General features: G+C 41.7%; 1 protein-coding gene across 1 annotated transcript in view; it reads left to right on the top strand.

The window, feature by feature from the left end:
- The window catches only part of MYO5B (myosin VB), a 256,177-nt gene that overhangs the window by 236,350 nt on the left and 5,500 nt on the right, over positions 1-14,327 (top strand). Inside the window, exons 32-37 of the mRNA XM_065406951.1 lie at positions 3,821-3,964; positions 6,416-6,567; positions 8,472-8,561; positions 10,627-10,777; positions 11,935-12,220; positions 13,332-13,506. Of these exons, the coding sequence (XP_065263023.1) occupies positions 3,821-3,964; positions 6,416-6,567; positions 8,472-8,561; positions 10,627-10,777; positions 11,935-12,220; positions 13,332-13,506 (998 nt within the window). The remainder of the gene's footprint in view (positions 1-3,820; positions 3,965-6,415; positions 6,568-8,471; positions 8,562-10,626; positions 10,778-11,934; positions 12,221-13,331; positions 13,507-14,327) is intronic.

Here is a 14,327-nt window from a genome sequence, read left to right as displayed (position 1 = left end):
CCTCCAACACCACAGAGAAGCATGTAGGTGTCCAGGAGCGGCGCCAGGGTTTTTGGCGCCCTAGGGGGTCCTTCCGCGCTCCCGGTCGTCGTCGGCAATTCTGTGGCGGGGCGAGGTGGGGGGGTCCTTCCGCGCTCCCGGTCTTCAGGGCACTTCGTCGGCGGGTCCCGGAGCGAGTGAAGGACCCGCCGCAGAATTGCCGCCGAAGACCCGGAGCGCGGAAGGACCCCTCCCCCCGCCGCCGAATTGCCGCCCCCCCCAAATCCGCCTAGGTCGCCTAAATGGAAGCGCTGACCCTGTAGGTGTCCCATGGACACCCCTAAGGATCACTGCATGTCATTCTCAGAAGCTTTTCCTCCCACTTCCAATACATGCCTGTTAGTTCTCTCCTATAGAAACAATGTGCATGACTCTCACTTCACTGTTCCTAACGGTATCTGGGCCTTGACGTTCCTGCATTCAGTGTGTTTGTGGTCTGTTTTCTTGGAGGTGTTACCCTCATGGTCATATAATCATAACTTGGCACCTTAGTTGTGCTTGAATGTAAAACATGCACCTGCAAAATGGATAGCTGCTTGAGGCAATCAAAGTTTGTTTTCACCAGTACCCATTTTAAGTGAGCACTTACTTGTCTTGCACCTAAGCGTTTTTGGACATATCTCAGATTCCAAGTTCTGAACATTTGTCGCTTGAGCATTTGGTATGTCTCCTTTTTTTAAATTGTCTTGGGGACAGATTCATCCCTGGTGTAACTCTAGTGACTTCAACAGAGCCAGGCAAAACAAGTGACTTTGTTGGAAATAAGGAAATCTTAGGACCTGGCCTTGATTTGGGTCCTTTTCTCTTCTCCAGTGTATGCCAGGTCACAGTAATGCCCTGAATGCTCATGTCCGAAGAAATGTCAATTTAGGCCTATTGGTTGTATAACAGTTAGACCCCTTGCCTCAACTGAGAGAGAGAAGAGCTCTCCAGGCCTCCACAAGCTTCTAAATGCGTCTAGCAGGTTGAATCCCTTCATCCTGATGCCCTTATTCTTTTTTTCTCCTGAGGATTCCTGACCCATTGAACTTGCAGCCCTAGAGACTATGGAACAAGGAGTTTAAAGATCACAACCCATCACATTGCTGCTGTTATACTGGACTTTTTAAACATGCACCTGGAGGTGCATTTCTTTAGGCCTCAAGAATCCCCTAGGGTGGTCTATCCATTTAATCCTTATTCTTCCCCTATAGCACTCTAGGGGCTTGTCTAGATGAACAGTGAGTGTGCAGCAAACTGTGGTGTAAATCTACAGTGTGCTGTACACTAACTGTCCATGTGGACCTTGCTGCTGCCCACTAGAAGTTCCCTAGTGTGCTGTGACATACTCTACTTTGAAGCGGGAGTATGTCAAAGAACACTAGGGAATTTATAGTGTGCAGTAGGAGGGTCCACATGGACAGTTAGTGCGCAGCTTGCTGGTGCACGGTAGATTTATACTCCACACACTAGGTGTTCATCTAGACAAGCCATTACATGTAGCTTAGATTTCCTTGGCCATCCTTCTTTCACCTCTCAGGATGGGATTCCTTGGATTATCCTCTTATTGGTATGCAGGTTTTCTATAGTATTGAAGCATAACTAGGAAATAGCACCATCCTCTTCTGTAGTTCATCTTCCATATTTCAGATGTCTAACAATGAGTTTGCTTCCTATTCGTCCCCCAGCCCCTTCTTTGGGACCTTTGTTCAGTATTCTTAAGGCACTTTCTTCATTACTATTACACTGCCCGTTCAGCTACGTGTTTCAATGACATTCTTTCCTATGTATGCAGGCCTAGCCTCAAAAGGCATGCAGGCATTCAGGACCAGATACCAGCCCCCATATTCCATAGCAACATTTGGGATTTGGAGTTAGTGCTATGACCGTCACAAAAGTATTTGCCTAGAGCCATCGTCATAGACTTTTTTTAGGCTCTTTCTTCTTTGTTCTCGTTCAGAATTATGTCTCTCTTTACTAAATGTAATTAAAAGTTAACACTTTTGTCAGATACTCCTCATCTTTTTTCTTTGTCATCCTACAAACTAGTCACTAGTTTCTTCTCCAAGTAATTTAGGAGTTCAATGCAGGTCATCGTGTAAGTTTTCTTTCTCAAAGCTTCATTCCTCATGGAGGAGGCCTGGCTTCAGAGCAAGAGGGAGGAGTCAAACTTCTTGGCGTGCGTATAATAGGCATAACAAATGGAGTCTCTGTTCTGCAGCTGCCACAAAGCTCTCTGTTGCCCAGTGAGTCTCTGTGACCTCTCCAATTGTAATTCTTCTGTATTCTATTTTGGTACGATACTCTGGGCAGGGGATGAGCCCAGCAGCTTTCTATAGTGGAACAGCTGGACACAGGTGAAATGTATGCATTGCTCTTCAGATGGATGTGCACAAGAACTTCTGCTTCAGCTCCAATGGCCAAATTCTCTGTCATTCCACCTTACTGTATGGGTGAAGTCATTGAGTTCAATGGACTGAGATCTGGCCTGGTGTGAAAGAACAGAATTGGGTCCCACGTTTTTAACCTCCCCCACCCCACCCCAAGCTATGCTTAGGGCACTTTTGAACCTTAGTCTCAGTTACCGTTATGATAAAAAAAAACTTCAGTCAGTCACCTCATCTATCCTCAATGTATGGTCCTAAACCAAAGGGAGGAGATAACTGGGAAATTATTTCCCAAATTATGTCAGTCCCTGTATGGTCAACCTCTTCCAAAGATCCTGGATCTTGCCATCTCCCTTAATTTGTTGATGTGGATCATCTTAAACTTGATAAATCATCCACAGAATTGAGGCGAGAATGGATGTTCAGCTCTTACTAGAAGGCATTTACCTGACATATTTGGTACATGCTGTGGGATTTGAAACGGTCCTTTTAATGACTCTAAGTGGCCCTTGCTCTTTTAATGCAGTGTATATTGTGGCCGACATAGTGTTTCAAAAGGAAACTCCACCTACTCTTAAGTAATTCTGTTCTGTGGCTGATACGGGGATTAAAGATATTTAGAAAGGTTGTTGAAAAATGCCCCAAGTTTGATGAGAAAATAATATGGGGACAAGATATCTATATGGCATAGAAACTATTTCTCTTCCTCACTGGATATAGTGATAAACTATGGTGCTCTGATTTTATGAACTGATTTCAGAAAACTAGACATTAAGTGAAATTAAGCTGAATAAACAGGGAATTTCACAGCACCACAGCTGGTGCAGGTGGCTTTTGTCACTGTAATTTACATGCATCCGACTGACATTTACCATTACTTGCATTAGGCCTTCATAATTTTCCATTTGATTAAAATTGTATGTAGGTACAATACTCAGCAGCGTGACACGGTAGTTTTTAATTTTGCTGTGCATTCTGCGACAAGATATGTTGCTTACGCATATTTTCCCAAAGCCTGGCTTTTGTTAGTGTTAGTAATACGTTCATAAGATTCCAGTAAGGTCACCATCTTCTGAATATTGTCCAGTGAATCTTACATTTATTAAAGGAACTAATGTTTGTAGGTTTTTTAGGCCTTATCTTGCACCCTTTACTTTGTCAGTGAGAGTTCTGCCCGAATGAGGAGTTCAAGTTATGGTTCTGGTCCTTTATCTGTCTATCTAAAGCAGCTAATATTATAACAAACTCATGTCACACATTCACACAGGGGTGATCCAAAGGCCGTTAAAGTCAAAAGAAAGACACAAAGGACTTCAACAGACTTTGGATCAGACCTGTAATGCATAGTTATCATGGAAGTACCGCGCTCGGTGATTCATTCAGCCGTCTTCAAAGTTGTCTCTTTCTCGTCACAGCGATCCAAGCTACAGCACAGACAGAGAGGAGGCGACATGAGCTTACCAGGCAGGTCACTGTCCAACGGAAGGAAAAAGATTTCCAGGGAATGTTGGAATATTACAAGGAAGATGAGCCACTTCTCATCCGAAACCTCATTACAGGTTAGGACCTTATTTGCCGCTCTTTCCATTTCCCTCTAAACCATTAAAATATGAAATACTAACCCAATTTATTTTTGTATCACTCCAGGAGATATAGATATATATATAATGTGTGTGTGTGTGTGTGTGTGTGTGTGTGTGTGTGTATTTAACCATTCAAATGAGTTTGTTTGCTTTATTTCAAGGTATAACATAGTTTGATATTTGTAAAACCTCTCTAAATTGAGCATATTAAAGGCATGTGGTACTCAGCTACCTAGCTAAGACCTTGATTCAGCAAACTATTTAAAAATGTGCTTAAGTGCTTTGCAGAATAAGAATGGATTTAAACTCGTGTTTAAGTGCTTTATTGAATAGGGCATAAATTCTCAGCTAGCTTTGACTTTTTTTCCCCTTAGATTAAATTGTCTGAAGTCCATAATTACAAAGAAAATAATGGAATGTGTGTTTTACTGATTATAACTTTCTTTTTTCAGACTTAAAAATTTGTTTTCAGGTTAATAGCAATGGGGTTCTGTACCTGATTCTCCAATCATTCCTGGAAAGCAAGTGCTGGAATGTTTCATTCATTTAGTATTTTGTTAGAGTAAATGAGCACAGTTATTTCTGATGTGCACAGATATAGCACAGGGTAAGCAGTAAATAAACCAACCTTGAGTCCTCGCTTGGGTTTATATTCTATATTAATAGCTTCTGTTTTATGTTGGTATCTTATGTGTGCATGTCCTTGTAAGCAGGGGGAGGGTAAGGATAAGGATGGAGGTTCCTCCCACTTTGAATTTACAAATTTGAAGCTTCTCAATATAATTTGTAAAGGGAACCTGTGACTTTCATTTTATGAATCCAAAAATTAGAGGATAATACAGACTCAAGGAAAAGTGATTGTTTCAGAAGAGAGGATTTTTTTCTCCAAATCAGTGAAGTAAATCTGGTGTCCTGGAGTTGGTAGCCCCTGTTTGAACCTCTTCAGTGCTGTGCCCCATATCTTCACACATCTAGCACACTTTTGGTACCATGTAAATAGTAGCATATTAGAAATGGGTTTGGCGGCACATAAATGCTGCTCCTCACTTGTGAAGAGTTCCATTATGTTTGAGAACGGGCGGCACGGACAGTGCCAGGGGAAATCTCTCAAACTGTTTCAAGAATTTTATAAAAACAAAGGGTTTTGGAGGGTTTTTGTTTTTGTTTTTTTAAATCATGTTGATTTCAGTGTTGGGAATAATCCCTTCAAACTGCCCAGCAAACCCCTGAGGGACTGGTAATTAGCCACACTTCTGATCGTCTTCCAACAAATAGTAACCAGCATCTGTGACACATGACTTGAGATTCCCCTGGCCCAGAAATCTGGAACTATTTCTAGGTGAAGCCCAGCACCATGTGTGTTTGCTTAGAACTGTGAGTGTCCAGAGGCCCCTGCGCGAGATGCTCAGAACCTTGCAGCATTGAGCCCCGAAAGAGAGAATGAAAAACAAGAGTAGTCAGTGCTTTGGTCAGATCAAGAACCTCCTTTATCCAACTCTCTCATATAAGCAGCCGTCCTCGTGTTTCCCCTTCCCACTTAGTAGTGTGCTTTCAATTCAGTGCTGTTTAGTGTTCTAAAACGGTATGGACAGAATTCATGCCTTCATAGGAAATTCATTGACTTCAATGGAGTTACACCAGTGACAAATTCACCTCCAATTTGTCTCATTCTTTTGTTGTCCTTAGATATAATTCTTACTCAAGGATGACAATGCATTGAAAATGCTAAAATGAAGCTGTAATTCCTTAAGTGGGCAATAATTGTCAACCTTACACCATGATGGGTTGACACATGGAAAAGGGATATTACAATACAGACCTTCAGCCTCTTGTAGGCCTATGGAACAGAAACATTTTGTCATCTAAGCCATTCTGAAGTCTCTGCAATATGCAGCTTCTTGAGCGCTACTTATGCTGAAGGCTTTGGTTGGAGCCACTGCTGGCACATGCACCACCATCCAATACTCAGGTTTTTGTCACACTTGCCACACTACGCATTAGTGTTTATGATTTCTGTTATCACACCCGCGTATAATGAAACTCTACAAAAAGTAAATGAAGAATGGTACCAGATCACAGCAGTAACTTTTAAAGTTCCTCCTCTTCGGGCAATCCCTGCTTTCACATTAAATATTTAGTAAATTCTACCACGCGCTATCCTGATTCAGCATGTTGATGAAGAGTAGATTTAGTAGATGGTATTTCTGGAGTGGTTTCGGTACACGATAGCGGGGCAGCTCGTATGAAGCATTTTCAAGAAGTTCAGGAATTTCTCAGAGATGAGCTTAAGTTGCAACGTTCAGAACTGATCTTTCCCAGATGTGTGAGATGTTGGTTTCCACACATCTCTACTGTTTCTGATTCTCCTGCTCAGCTAACAAAAGTTAGGTTGTAAGAAGACTCCCTTTTGTTTTGTTCCACTTCTAGATCTCAAACCGCAGACAGTTTCTGCCACAGTTCCATGTCTTCCTGCTTACATCCTCTACATGTGCATCAGGCATGCAGATTACATCAATGACGACCAGAAAGTGCACTCCTTACTCACCTCCACCATAAACGGCATTAAGAAAGTATTAAAGGTATGTCTTCTTTGTATTAAAATGAGCTCTGAGGCTGCATGTGATGTAACACTCTAGTTCTGAGGTTGAAATAGGTACCTAAAGATGTCTCATTTTATAGATTCAGATGGCAATCATGCAAATATTCAACAAACTCATGCCCCGAGTATAATATTGACATGATGATATTACCATTGATTATTGCTGTTTGTTTTACTCTGGGATTTTCTTTTAAAGTCAACTAAATATAGATAATAAAACTGTCCCGGTACATGTGGGTTTTAAAAATCATCGAAGAGTTAGGGTACATCCAGCGATCGATCTATCGGGGATCGATATATCACGGCGCATCTAGACGCGATATATCGATCCCCGAATGCGCTCCTGTCGACTCTGGAACTCCACCAGGGCAAGCAGCAGTAGCGGAGTCAACGAGGGAGCCGCGGCCGTCGATCCCGCGCTGTGAGGACAGGAGGTAAGTCGAAATAAGATACGTCGACTTCAGCTACGCTATTCCCGTAGCTGAAGTTGCGTACCTTACCTCGACCCCTCCCCCACCCCCACCCCCCACCCCAGTGTAGACCAGCCCTTAGATGTAAATTACTTTTCTACACATAGGAGAGATGCTCAGTGAGTGAACCATCCATAGAACACAACTAATTCTGCTACTAGTCTCTTTTTTGGCTTCCTGACCTGCTAACTCATTGTTTTACTTCCCTTCTGGCTTTTGCTTCTTAAATCACCTGAATTGAGAATAGGGGAGGCTGGCTCTTTTATGTACCTGTGCTATAACCTAATGTGCTGGTCACATATCGCTTTAATGTCCACGACACTCCCGCCCAAAATAGACTCTGATTTATAACCGTTTCTCCCAATCTCTTTCAACTAGTCCCTGCTTCATTTCAAGCAAAGACAAAGAATGAAATTTCTGCAGTGGGATGAATCATTAAAGATCCAGCACAAGCAGGGCCATCTCATCCTAATTAACGTTCAGTTCTTAGCCAAAGAATCTTCCAGGGTTTAGCTGCACTACAGTAAAGAACTACAAAAATGGAATTCTGAATTATACTGAGTACTTCTGTCATGCTTTTCATTTCCAAATTGCTGTACTAACATGAATTGCTATTTCGCCTGCCTCGTAAGGGAGGTGGTTTTATTCCATTTTGTACATGGGAAAACAGAGGCACAGAGAGGTTGTGATTTGCCTGATGGCAGCGAGTGCATCATTGTCAAAGTAGGATTGGAATTTAAAATTATTGGTGACTGTGCACGTGTTCAGTCCACTAGGCCACACAGTGGTGCCTCTCGGCTTTTGTAGGTTAAGGAAGTTCTTGGTTAAACAGAATGCTCCGCACTCAGAGTGAGGCCCTAGGGCATGTCAGATATAATACAGTAGCGATACAGGTTAAACTTATGCTAAATGCCACATCTTTTGATGTCTCACATAGCTATTAGACCATCACATCCAGTGTCCTGTTTCTGTCAGTGGCCTATATCTCATGCTTCAGAGAATGGCAAAACAAACTAACACAATGCATCTAACCAAATGAACAGTGTCATACGTGTTGGTGGAGAATCCTTCCTAATCCATGCAGGTGATTTGTTTATGCCTTGAAGCATGTGATTTGATTAGCTAATCTTACTATATGGGCCACGTTCTGCTTTGTGCTGCACTGTTGCAAATTCAGAGCAACTTCAGTGACTCAAATGGAATTACTCTGGAGTTACACTGTTCTAATTAAGAGCAGAATTTAGTAGCAGCCATGGTAACAGAGAGATTTCATGCAGGAATGAAAATAGCATGCCATTCATTGCATGTGTTGTACACAGGGTTATAGTTCTGCTATTAGGACAACCACCTTGTCCGAATAGACCAGCTTCAAATGCCAAAGAGTAATCTCACATGTTAATTTTGCTCTTCACAGAAACACAATGATGATTTTCAGATGACGTCATTTTGGTTGGCTAACACCTGTCGCCTCTTACATTGTCTAAAGCAGTACAGCGGGGATACGGTGAGACATTTATGTAAAGAACAGAGCTGCAGAAAAACGTTCACCCAGTTTTGAAATCTCTTGTTCATTCCACTTAAGTGCTCATCTCCAGGCACCCCATACCTGGGGTCAAACTAGGATGTTAAACTATCAATAATCATGCTGAAATGGTAAAAAGCTTTGAGAGATTCTTACAACAAGCGCCCGAGTCTCTGCTCACTGACTCTGGTGTCACTCAGGAGTGGCTCCTGTGAAGTTTGTAGAGGAATACTGGTGTAAAACATGTTTCAGTGGAATATCAGATCCTTAGTTTAAAACTTTTCCCTCTCGTTCTAGCAATGTTCAAAGGTCAAACTCACAATTAGCTGTTCTGTGATTGAAAAAATCTTCTCTTGGGTCCAATACTGAGAGCCCTCCCCTTGACTTCAATGCAGTCAGTTTGCAGGATTGAACCCTTCATTAAGATGATTTTTAAACAGAAAAAAATGGGTTTAAATCTTTTTTTCTGAAAGTTATTGCTTTTTCTTAAATTGTGCTCAATTAGTTCTGAACTTCTGAGGTGCACAAGATCAAAAACTACTAATCATAACATAAAGTTTCTTCAGGGAGGAGGTAATCTCTTATACCAGTCTTCTTGATACAGTTTCACAGTTTTCACACCTGTTCAGTTTAGTGTCAATCAACTTTGATAATCTGTGGTCAAATCAGATTATCGCAGTTCTGGTAATATAAAAAATATTTATGTGGTACCTGTCCACTGGGATGTTGACACTACTTTAGGTACAGCCATATACTATGGTACCAAAATTTGGAACATAGAGATGCTTGTGTAGTTTCCTTCTAATTCACTCTCGATTTGTGTTAAACATAGCCAGCCGTCACGCTTCAAAGGATACAGGCAAGAATATTTGTTTAGGCCCAACATTTCCTTGGAATCAAATTATCTGTCAAGTTTCTGTAGATTCTAATGTGGGAGACACTGCATAGCCAATAATTTGTATATAGTATGAAAGGAATTGTATGGGTAAGGCTTGGTCAGTAACAGTGGTTTGTGCTTCTGTATGCCCTCTGCTGTCTCTGTAGCAGTACTGCATTTAACAAAAACAACGAGGAGTCCTTGTGGCACCTTAGAGACTAACACATTTATTTGGGCATAAGCTTTCGTGGGCTAGAACCCACTTCATCAGATGCATGGAGTGGAAAATACAGTAGCAGGTATAAATACACAGCACATGAAAAGATGGGAGTTGCCTTACCAAGAGGGAGGTCAGTCTAACGAGATAACTCAATTAACAGTAGGATACCAAGGGAGGAAACATCACTTTTGTAGTGGTAATGAGAGTGGCCCATTTCAAACAGTTGACAAGAAGGTGTGAGTAACAGTAGGGGAAATTAGTATGGGGGAAATTAGGTTTTGTAATGACCCATCTACTCCCAGTCTTTATTCAGGCCTAATTTGATGGTGTCCAGTTTGCAAATTAATTCCAGTTCTGCAGGGGAATTCTCAAGTTGTTTATTAAAAGCAGAGCTGAAAACTTTGGGAGACACCTGCAAAAAATAAGGTTTTTTAGTGTATAATTCATAAGTTAACCAAGAGGTCAAAATATTTTATTATCATGCAAATATTTCCGTTCTTACAAAGAAGTTTTAACTTGAAGATTAAAATATGTGGCTCCTGGTGGCTCTGAATAAGTATGTGCTCATGATATAACAAATGGGTAGCCTAGTGTTTAATAGGGAACTGAAACAGTCATTTTCAATTCAATGGGAAACATGTTTTATCTTTTAATTAACTGGAATTCCTTTCCCCTTGCTGAAATTAAAATGAAGCTGATTACTTAATGATATTTCATTTTAAAAAATTCTAATAACTTATGAATAAGCTGTTGAATAATCGTAGGTGATTTTTGAATCTTGATCTTTTTTTCAACTGTTAAGACCAAAATCTACAGTAGGTAGCATTCTAGAAACATTACACTTTCATTTACTTTTACAGGCCTTTTTGCAGTGATGTCAGTGGACTGTTATTAGGCGGAATAACAGAACGGGGGGGGTTGGTCTCTCTCTTTTTTTGTTTTGTTTTTAGGGTTTTATGACACAAAATACCGCTAAGCAGAATGAGCACTGTCTTAAGAACTTTGACCTCACGGAGTACCGGCAGGTTTTAAGTGACCTCTCCATTCAGATCTATCAGCAGCTCTTTAAGATAGCAGAAGGCATGTTGCAACCAATGATAGGTATGTTTGGGGTATTTATATTATGTGAAGGTGTATAGGAGACCTTTGCTCTGTGTTAGCAACACTTCTCCTCACCCAAACGAAAGCATGTGGTGGCATAAAACAGATAACAGTTTAAGAAATATATCCCTAGTGCTCTGGAGAAGGCCACTATGGTTGGTGGCTTTATTTATAAAGTTCATGAATGAGACAGTGCTTGAACTGAAGGGAAAGTCAATGGGATTTTTCCCAGTGATGGAATCGTCTGTCTTCCTCCTCCTTTTGGGGAGCTGGTAGTGCCAAGAAGTGGCACTATAACATTGTTTCTAATCCCACAGTCCTCCATTCCAGGCACTGACATGGATATGAAGTTTGTGTGCAACTGTAGGACCAAAAATCTCAGTCACTTTGTCCATCTTCCTGCCAGCGACGGACTGCTCCCTTCAACAATATATATTCTCTAGCTAGATTTCCACCACTTCCCTTGGGAGACTGTTAGGAAATGTTTACACTATGTTCCTCTAAAACTGTTACCACACCCCTCATACCTATACCTGCTTGTACCGGGCTGTACCATCTCAGCGTGTGCAGCCTTCTGCTCCTTGGAGAGACGTGTCATATCCCTCCATTAATCGTTACTTAGCCAATGGATACAGATTTATTTCTTTTAATCTTCTTTCCCAGCCACTTAATCACTTTAAATGTAGACTTGATTAAGGCTACAGGTTGGGACTAAAAGGAGAGTTTATTATCGCTCTGGGCAGAGGTATTTGAATTTTCACAGTATGTTAAGTGAGTTCTTCTCCTTAACATTAATTCCTAGGACTTTTCATCTTCAAATTACTTTATAGCTATTAACTAATTAATCTTCCCAACTGAAGTATGCCACCGAAGTAAGTACAGTAAGTTAAAGTTATCCCCATTTACAGAAGTTAATGACTCTCCCCAAGCCACAGAAGGAATCTGTGGCAGAGCTGGGATTAGAACCTGAGAGTTCCTGGATCCCAGTCGTTTTGTCATACCGTTAGGCCATAATATTGTCTTGTTTTGTAGAATGTAGCATATTAGCAATTATATAAAATTAACCACAGATTACAGGTAATCTAACAAATCATTCCTGGTGACTTATAGGGAAATGTAGGCCTTGTCCCCATTCCTTTCTGAAATTTTCCCCCCAGTGTCTGCAATGTTGGAAAGTGAGAGCATCCAGGGTCTGTCAGGCGTGAAGCCAATGGGCTACAGGAACCGATCATCCAGCATGGTAGATGGTGACAACTCTTACAGCTTAGACGCAGTCATTCGCCAACTGAATACGTTTCACAGCATCATGTGTGACCAGGGCTTGGACCCGGAGATTATTCAGCAAGTCTTCAAGCAGCTCTTCTACATGATCAATGCAGTAACACTGAACAACCTCCTGCTGAGAAAAGATGTCTGTTCGTGGAGCACTGGTATGCAGCTCAGGTAGGACACTGGCTGAGACAGTGATGGGAAGGCACCTGCTTATGTACAGGCAACTTGTTAATTTGTACAGTGGGGAAGGTAGTAGACTAAATATTCCAGCAGAAATAAGGAGGGAATTTTATGGGATCAGCAAAGCTGTGTGAAATAAAACAGGGAATGCATCAGAAACCACAAAAGTCCAGGAATAAAAGCAGGAAGGAAGGAGCAGAATATAAAGTGAATTCCAATTGCATAATAACTGCAACAGATTGTTTGCTTTGTGTTTCTGATTTAAATGCTCATTGCAGTACCCATCTGTACTGCAGTATCACAGACATTTCTAACGTGCCCACCATAGTAATATCTGAGGCTATTAGGTTCATGCAGACAGACCTGTGAGCCTGTGCGTATATCCCTGTTGACTTCAGATGGGCTCCATGCAGGCACAAGGGTCTGTCCACGTGGATCTGATTACAGAATCAGATCCAGGTGCCTAGTATCTATCTTAATAGGTATTTAATTTGCTGTGATTATGGGAATTCCATTTAGTGCAACCGTACAAAATAGCAATGAAAATTTACCTGCCATGGCACAAACCTTCAACTGCTTTTTGTGATAAACATTAATGATGATTTAAAAACAAACTCCTAATGATATTTTGCTTGCATGCTGAGATCAGAAAGACTAGGACTGTGCTTGGGCACAGGAGTTTGGGGGAGGCACCTCGGGTCAGAGTTTCAACGGTATTTAGACTCCTAGTGGGATTTTTCAAAAGCACTTAAGCAGGTTAAGTAACTAACTCACATTGAGATCAATGGAAGTTAGGTGCCTAACTTGCTTTTAGGTACTTTTCAAAACCACACCAGCCACCTAAATACCTTTGAAAATCTAGCTGCTTGTGCCCTTCTACCTTTACACAGCTAAATAAAATCTAGCCTGTAACTTTATTAATATTCTCCTGTGGTTTTGTGGAGTCCAGGAGTTTGTACTGGTTCTCGAGACCACTTAATCGGTACGTATCACACATCTGCATCAAAAACTCCACTCATTCCAGCAATGCAATGTTTCTTAAACTAGTAAATGAGCCCTCAGAAGGAAACTTTCAACTGACATCTTACTTGTGTGGGGCCAGGTATAACATAAGCCAGCTGGAGGAATGGTTGCGTGGGAAGAATTTGCAACAGAGTGGAGCAGCAGAGACAGTGGAACCCCTGATCCAGGCAGCACAACTGCTTCAGCTCAAAAAGAAAACTTCAGAAGATGCTGAGGCTATCTGTTCCTTATGTACATCCCTCTCTACACAGCAGGTAAGGGACTGGAGGACATGTTTGCTATGAAACAGGTGCGAATTCTTTCCCATGCATTACAGCAGTAAGGATGCTTTAGGACATGGTACTCCTCAAGTGTCACATGCTGGGTAGGACATACCCTTTTTGAGTAATTTTCTGGTCACATCCTGCCCTCCCAGCTGCTACTGCTGCCAAGAAACTAGCTGCCAAGCTCTCTAACTCTCCTGACAGGTAATCTCTACATTTGCTGTGCAGGGTAGGATCAGGATCCATGAGACACACATCTCTGTCAGCCGCCCCCACTTCAAATTCCTCTTCCTCCTTTAGTAGTGGCTTCAGGGCCCAGCTGTGACTTCCCTGGATGGTGATGCCACCTCCACCGCTTCCAGCTTTAGATCGGACCATCCCACCTGCTTCAGAAACATACACAACTCAGGCAGCTACAATGGGAGAAAACACTTGTGGGGCGGTCCTCATAACTAACAGTTCTGCTGAATAGTGAGTGATACTTCTTTTAAATGCAACAGGTATTCTGTAAAACTGTAAGAAAACCATCCTGCTATTTTGAGCAGTTGGGGATGTCTCACGTAATAACAAGAATCCTCTACAAATCTGTAGCAGTGGTGCCTCAAAATTGATTTACTGTTGGCCTGTGGGCTGCCTTCCAGCTTTGCCTTTGGCAGATAATGAACAAACCATTTGCCAGTAAGTGTTACAGGCCTCCAGAATAAAAGCTCTGAGTTTCTTTTGGACCAGACTTCACAAGAACGTTACAAAGAAGTGTATTTAATGGGAAGGGAAGGAAAGAGGAGTAGAGCAGAAATCTATGCCTCTGGGAC

This window comes from Emys orbicularis, chromosome 6 (assembly GCF_028017835.1).
Source record: "Emys orbicularis isolate rEmyOrb1 chromosome 6, rEmyOrb1.hap1, whole genome shotgun sequence".
NCBI classification, from domain to species: Eukaryota; Metazoa; Chordata; order Testudines; family Emydidae; genus Emys; species Emys orbicularis.
Note: the sequence above shows the minus strand (reverse complement) of the source record. Positions and strands in the feature narration are given on the sequence as shown.